Raw genomic sequence first — 7,500 nt, forward strand, 5'->3', positions numbered from 1 at the left:
TCGCACAGACTGTCACGTATCTGCTGAGGTTGAGACCAGGCCATGTCTCTTTGTCATGTCATGATATACTGTCACGTCTCTTTGTCATGTCATGATATACTGTCACATCTCTTTGTCATGTCCTGATATACTGTCACGTCTCTTTGTCATGTCATGATATACTGTCACGTATCTGCTTAGTCATGTCCTGATAAACTGTCACGTATCTGTAGTCATGTCATGATATACTGTCACGTCTCTTTGTCATGTCATGATATACTGTCACGTCTCTTTGTCATGTCATGATATACTGTCACGTATCTGCTTAGTCATGTCCTGATAAACTGTCACGTATCTGTAGTCATGTCATGATATACTGTCACGTCTCTTTGTCATGTCATGATATACTGTCACGTCTCTTTGTCATGTCCTGATATACTGTCACGTCTCTTTGTCATGTTATGATATACTGTCACGTCTCTTTGTCATGTCATGATATACTGTCACGTATCTGCTTAGTCATGTCCTGATAAACTGTCACGTATCTGTAGTCATGTCATGATATACTGTCACGTCTCTTTGTCATGTCATGATATACTGTCACGTATCTGCTTGGTCATGTCATGATATACTGTCACGTATCTGCTTAGTCATGTCCTGATAAACTGTCACGTATCTGTAGTCATGTCATGATATACTGTCACGTCTCTTTGTCATGTCCTGATATACTGTCACGTATCTGTAGTCATGTCATGATATACTGTCACGTCTCTTTGTCATGTCATGATATACTGTCACGTATCTGCTTGGTCATGTCATGATATACTGTCACGTATCTGCTTAGTCATGTCCTGATAAACTGTCACGTATCTGTAGTCATGTCATGATATACTGTCACGTCTCTTTGTCATGTCCTGATATACTGTCACGTCTCTTTGTCATGTCCTGATATACTGTCACGTCTCTTTGTCATGTCATGATATACTGTCACGTCTCTTTGTCATGTCATGATATACTGTCACGTATCTGCTTAGTCATGTCCTGATAAACTGTCACGTATCTGTAGTCATGTCATGATATACTGTCACGTCTCTTTGTCATGTCATGATATACTGTCACGTATCTGCTTGGTCATGTCATGATATACTGTCACGTATCTGCTTAGTCATGTCCTGATAAACTGTCACGTATCTGTAGTCATGTCATGATATACTGTCACGTCTCTTTGTCATGTCCTGATATACTGTCACGTCTCTTTGTCATGTCATGATATACTGTCACGTATCTGCTTAGTCATGTCCTGATAAACTGTCACGTATCTGTAGCCATGTCATGATATACTGTCACATATCTACTGAGTCATGTCCTGATATACTGTCACGTATCTGCTGAGTCATGTCCTGATATACTGTCACATATCTACTGAGTCATGTCCTGATATACTGTCACGTATCTGCTGAGTCATGTCCTGATATACTGTCACATATCTGCTGAGTCATGTCATGATAAACTGTCACGTATCTGCTGAGTTGTGTCATGATATACTGTCACGTATCTGCTGAGTCATGTCATGATAAGGTGGCTCGGGTGACACCGCTGCTCAAAAAGCCGTCTCTCGATCCCACTCAGGTGGAAAACTACCGACCGGTCTCACTTCTCACTCTCCTATCTAAAACACTTGAGAGGGCAGCCTCCAAACAGGTCACAGAGTTCCTGTCAACAAACAATCTCCTCGATCCAAACCAGTCTGGATTCAAAAGCGGTCACTCCACCGAAACAGCCCTGCTATCTGTGACAGAGGCTTTAAAAACAGCTAGAGCAGCAGCTCAATCCTCAGTTCTTGTCCTGCTTGACCTATCAGCTGCGTTTGATACAATCAACCACTGCATTCTTCTGTCCATACTATCAAGTATGGGCATCTCAGGCAAGGCGCACTCCTGGTTTGAATCGTACCTCTCTGGGCGCTCATTCAAGGTGTCATGGCAAGGTCATCTATCTGTACCCCACCACCTCACCACTGGGGTGCCCCAGGGGTCTGTAATGGGACCACTTCTCTTTGCCATCTACACCACCTCGCTGGGCCCCATCATCCGCTCGCATGGTTTTTCCTACCACTGTTATGCCGATGATACTCAACTGGTTCTGTCCTTCCCTCCTGAGGACAACACTGTTTCGGCACGGATCTCAGACTGTCTTGCTGATATATCCACATGGATGAAAAACCACCACCTTCAGCTGAACCTGGCCAAAACAGAACTGATGGTCTTCCCAGCCAAACAGTTCATCCACCACAACATCAACATCAAGACTGACTCTTTATCTCTGGCTCCATCCAAAACAGCAAGAAACCTCGGGGTCATTATTGACGACCAACTAACCTTCACAGCCCACATTGCCTCTGTCGCGAGGTCATGCCGCTTTGCGCTTTACAACATCCGCAAAATCAGGCCGTACCTAACCCAGTATGCCACCCAGCTCCTGGTGCAAACCTTGGTGGGTTCCCGCCTCGACTACTGCAACGCCCTCCTAACGGGCCTGCCGGCATGCGTGGTAAAACCACTACAGATGATCCAGAACGCAGCGGCGCGCCTGGTGTTCAACCAACCAAAGAGGGCACATGTCACCCCGCTACTCACTGAGCTCCACTGGCTGCCGGTAGCTGCTCGCATCAAATTCAAGTCACTTATGCTTGCCTACAAAGTGCTTACTGGGTCTGCTCCCACCTACCTAAATGCTCTTGTAAGGGCAAATGTCACACCCAGGACGCTGCGCTCATCCAGTGAGCGTCGTCTGGCACTGCCCCCAGTGCAAGCAAGGCAATCCAGACTATTCTCAGTTGTAGTTCCACGTTGGTGGAACGACCTGCCTAGCAATACCAGAGCAGGAGCGTCCCTCCCTACCTTTAAGAAACTCTTGAAGACCCAACTCTTCAAAGAGCACCTCTCTTCCTAAACTGGCACCTTGGCTCAACCTGCACTTAAGCAGCAACAGGCCCGCACTTCTTTTTTTATTCTTTCTATGTCGTTTTATAAGCAATATTTATTGTTACACCAGGTTTTTTAATGCTCTTAGCTTGATTGTTCTCCCTTGTACGTCGCTTTGGACAAAAGCGTCTGCTAAATGACTAAATGTAAAATGTAATGATATACTGTCACGTATCTGCTGAGTCATGTCATGACATACTGTCACGTATCTGCTGAGTCATGTCATGATATACTGTCACGTATCTGCTGAGTCATGTCCTGATATACTGTCACGTAACTGTAGTCATGTCATGATATACTGTCACGTATTTGCTGAGTCATGTCCTGATATACTGTCACATATCTGCTGAGTCATGTCCTGATATACTGTCACGTACCTGTAGTCATGTCATGATATACTGTCACATATCTGCTGAGTCATGTCCTGATAAACTGTCACATATCTGCTGAGTCATGTCATGATATACTGTCACATATCTGCTGAGTCAGGTCATGATATACTGTCACGTATCTGCTGACTCATGTCCTGATATACTGTCACATATCTGCTGAGTCATGTCATGATATACTGTCACATATCTGCTGAGTCATGTCATGATATAATGCTGCCTTTTCATACAATTAGATAATGTTTCCTTTCCACATATTCTGATGTATGACATTTGTTATCACAAACACATTGATATATTTCAGACAATTAAATGTTAAATATCCTAGTTAGTTTTTAATGTTTTAATACTATTAATAAAGGACAAACAATAGTTTTATACAGATGACAAGTAAGCGATACATGGACAATACAGGAACAGACCTTAACCCCCCTCCCCCTTAACCCCCCTTCTGTCGCTCCAGCTCCTGAGGATAACTCCGTCAGAGAAAGCCAGAACCTACGTGGAGCTCAGCTTCGTGGAGCACGACGCCTGTGAATGCAGGTAGGCTAGGTCTGGGCTGGTCAGGGCCGGTTCTGGGCCGGTTCTGGGGCTGGGTCTGGGTCTGAGTCTTGGCTGGGTCTGGGTCTGGGTCTGGGTCTGGGTCTGGGTCTGGGTCTGGGTCTGGGTCGGGGTCTCTAGGCAACATCTCAGGCCTAAATGTTACCATTTCCTATTATATACATTCTAGTCTATAATAGAATTCAATTACATCTGTTAATGTTGTTTAAAATGAATAATATGAATTCATCACAGATCTATCTATCTATCTTATCTATCTTATTTATCCCGTACCCTGTGCCATTACATGTATAACATAACACATTTTCCGTTGTGTATCTAATGCACAATGACAATAAAGCCTATTCTATTCTATAAGTGATTTGAGATATTGTGTGTATTCCAAACCCACAGGCCAAGGAGGAGTTATCTGACCAATAAGAGGTGAGTGTTGTGCTGCAGTGGTGTGCTTCGGGTCGTTTCATGGGAAGGTTGTTTATCTTAGGGTGAGGAAAACATGCTGTTACTGTGTTTGTTGTTGTTGTTGTTGTTGTTGTTACTTTATGTGCTGTGCTGATCCTTCCACTGTAGTGGACGCCGGCTGGGAGGACGAGACAGGAGGAGAAAAGACAGGAAAAGAGGCAGAGACTGTGGAAAGTAAGTGCTGCACTGCCCCCTGCTGGTGAAAGATATGTCTGCATCCTGCCCCCTGCTGGGGAAAGATATGTCTGCATCCTGCCCCCTGCTGGTGAAAGATATGTCTGCATCCTGCCCCCTGCTGGGGAAAGATGTGTCTGCATCCTGCCCCCTGCTGGGGAGAGATGTGTCTGCACCCTGCCCCCTGCTGGGGAGAGATGTGTCTGCACATGCATCCGGAGTGTGAGTCTGTTGGCAGAACAGTGTGTGGGCTGGCAGGGCTTCATGTTTTGAAAACATATCCTCAGAAAACCTTCGCTGGTACAATTACAGCTCCTAGGGTTTTCAATATAGCAGTGTTTACATTTTAAAATTAGGGCTACATTTGATGTCTGTAGGGAATATTACTTGACTTAATTGTTTTGGAGCTGTTATTGTGATGCTTACTTGCTTGTTCTTATGGGGAAAATGCACATGGTTGTCTCCTTGGCAGGTGCATTCATCCACGCAGTGTCTAGCTGGGACCTCTGACTCACGAGGCGGTGATATCATTACCAACTCACATAATGACATCATAATAATGACATCATAAGAATGGGACCTGTGACTCATGAAGCAGTGACTGCCATCCTCTCATCGTGGGCTGCTGGCTTCGGCATCATATTAACTCACACGCGTGGCATCATAAGAACACAAACTTCAATGAACAGCATGTGTGCTGTGCTCCATCAGCACACGTGTGTGTGTGTGTGAGTGTGTGTGTTGTGAGTGTGTGTGTGTGTGTGTGTGTGTGTGTGTGTGTGTGCACCTGCAACAGGAGTGACATCACCTTAAGATCACAGCTGACTGTAGAATAGTTCTGGCCTGGACCGGCTCCTGGTCGGACCCGTTTCAGAGTCAGCTGCCTTCCAGAACATTCCGCTCGTCAAACATTTACATTTTAGGCAGTGGTGTAGGGGTCCCTTGAGAAGTGGGTGTACTCTTAATTTTGCATTTTTTTTTAAAGCAGCCCATAGAGGCAGCACAGGATAAACGCTCTGTTTTGAGAAGTGGGTATACGCAATGCTGACTGAAAAATAAGTGGGTAGACTCCGTATACCTGCGTATACCGGACTACACCACTGCACGAGCGGACACACACACACAGCACACACACACACACACACACACACACACACACACTCACACTCCGTATACCTGCGTATACCCTGGACTTCACCACTGCATTTAGGGATCTTCTCAGACACCCCTGGAACCAATTTGACCTTACCCTGGTCAGTTTCACAGCCCCTTTTAATAGGCTGTGACCTATGACCCTTCATGTGACCTATGACCCTTCATGTGACCTATGACCCATAACCTCCAAACTATCAGATCTGTGTGGACTGATCAACATAAGAGAAGTAATGTATCAGACAACCCTAGCTGCTGAGGATGTCGATTACTAGCTCTGAGACTCTGAGACACAATCCCTTTATCCTCAGTGTCAGATATAAAGCCTACATGCAAAACAATCCTATATGTATGTGTTGTGCCCTGAAACAATCCTATATGTATGTGTTGTGCCCTGAAACAATCCTATATGTATGTGTTGTGCCCTGAAACAAGCCTAAATGTATGTGTTGCGCCCTGAAAGAATGTCTGATTTTGGGGAGGGGAAGATAATATGAGTGCAGAAGAGTGGACTGGCTGAAACTTAATATGTAAATATATGTATGTCGAGTCTCATGTGGTGAGTGTTAAACTTGTAAATACGTCCAAACGCATCAATAAATGTTTGTACACACACACCCATTCTGCATATGATTTTTCTCCATGTAAGCTACTTTTCTACAGTGTAATAATTTACAATGGAAAACAAAGTAAGCCTAAGCAATTGTGTATTATTAGGATGAATTTGAGGACAGTGTGGGATTCCCTGTCTCGCCCGGGTTGAATCAGGGTCACGGCGTGAGCTTGATTATGTAATTAAAATAGTGTACAGGCAGTTCTAATGTCTCGATGTCTTGAACCTGTACTGTTCGTCACTTTTACTGTTGAACACTGTGTACTCACACTCAGTCGCACGTTTGGTGTGCAGTCACGTTTTGGGGTTTAACGTCTCTTTCATTAACCAATGATGGCTCATGTGGGAGTGACCAACCAATCAAAAAGAGTGACGTCTATGAAATAGTATTTCTCAAGGCACGCCCAGTACTTCCAAATAAGGTTAGCTGGAGCACAAAGACTGCAATCATACACCAAAATATTTGACATATTGCTTGTTTATGGGGCCAGTGGACACGTTCAGATTAAATGATAATCATTCTCTGTGCGTTTTGACTCAACTTTTCTCTAAAAACTAATTCGCGAACACAAATGAGGAGGATGTTGAGACGCGTTCCTGTTGGCATGTGATTCAGCTGTCAAGAGTACACCGTATGCCCACGGTCTCGTGTACAGCACCGTGTAGCCAGTAACGCAAACTCCCTCTCCAAGACACCAGACCAGACTCAGCTGACGCGACGGAGACAAACAAACGGTCCTGATCCTGAAAATTAAGAGACAATTGAAAGGTAAGGCTGGTTTGAACAACCTAAACTAACTTTGATAATTAACATTTAAAAACCTTAGTTATTGCAGATTGGCCGTTTTAGTGCTATATATTGCTATTGTCAACTTTGCCACTAAAATAGCTTACGTTAGCTAGCAATCATTTAGCCTGGCCACTGTTCAACATACCCTCGTCAACGTCAGATATCGCAATTGAATGGTACAAATAAAACATGACATTGTTTCCAATTATGCTCGTTTTCAACCACATTTGACAGTATAGCATATCTAAAGTCGACCATGTGGCGGGTAACTGTTTGCTAATGTTACTTGAGGGTGGTGGGTGCTAGATGCATCATCTACTCACTGGCTTCCACGTTAACTGGCGACGGTAGCTAACGTTAGCTTCATTCACTCTTTTTCTATAGATGTGGACGGTA

The 7,500-nt window shown here is 44.4% G+C and overlaps 2 protein-coding genes across 2 annotated transcripts in view; both read left to right on the forward strand.

Moving 5' to 3' along the window:
- LOC308377709 (uncharacterized protein) overlaps window positions 1–5,145 on the forward strand; it is a gene marked incomplete at its 5' end in the record, with an annotated part of 13,689 nt that extends 8,544 nt beyond the window's left edge. The window contains 4 exons of the mRNA XM_080854448.1: window positions 3,816–3,895; window positions 4,307–4,336; window positions 4,484–4,549; window positions 5,022–5,145. Of these exons, the coding sequence (XP_080710574.1) occupies window positions 3,816–3,895; window positions 4,307–4,336; window positions 4,484–4,549; window positions 5,022–5,046 (201 nt within the window). The 3' untranslated portion in view covers window positions 5,047–5,145. The remainder of the gene's footprint in view (window positions 1–3,815; window positions 3,896–4,306; window positions 4,337–4,483; window positions 4,550–5,021) is intronic.
- A 1,783-nt stretch (window positions 5,146–6,928) lies between these two features.
- LOC308377335 (CLOCK-interacting pacemaker-like) overlaps window positions 6,929–7,500 on the forward strand; it is a 6,071-nt gene continuing 5,499 nt past the window's right edge. The window contains exon 1 of the mRNA XM_080853933.1: window positions 6,929–7,083. The gene's annotated coding sequence lies outside the window, so the exon portion shown is untranslated. The remainder of the gene's footprint in view (window positions 7,084–7,500) is intronic.

This window comes from Sprattus sprattus (genome assembly GCF_963457725.1).
Source record: "Sprattus sprattus genome assembly, chromosome: 16".
Classification (NCBI taxonomy): Eukaryota; Metazoa; Chordata; class Actinopteri; order Clupeiformes; family Clupeidae; genus Sprattus; species Sprattus sprattus.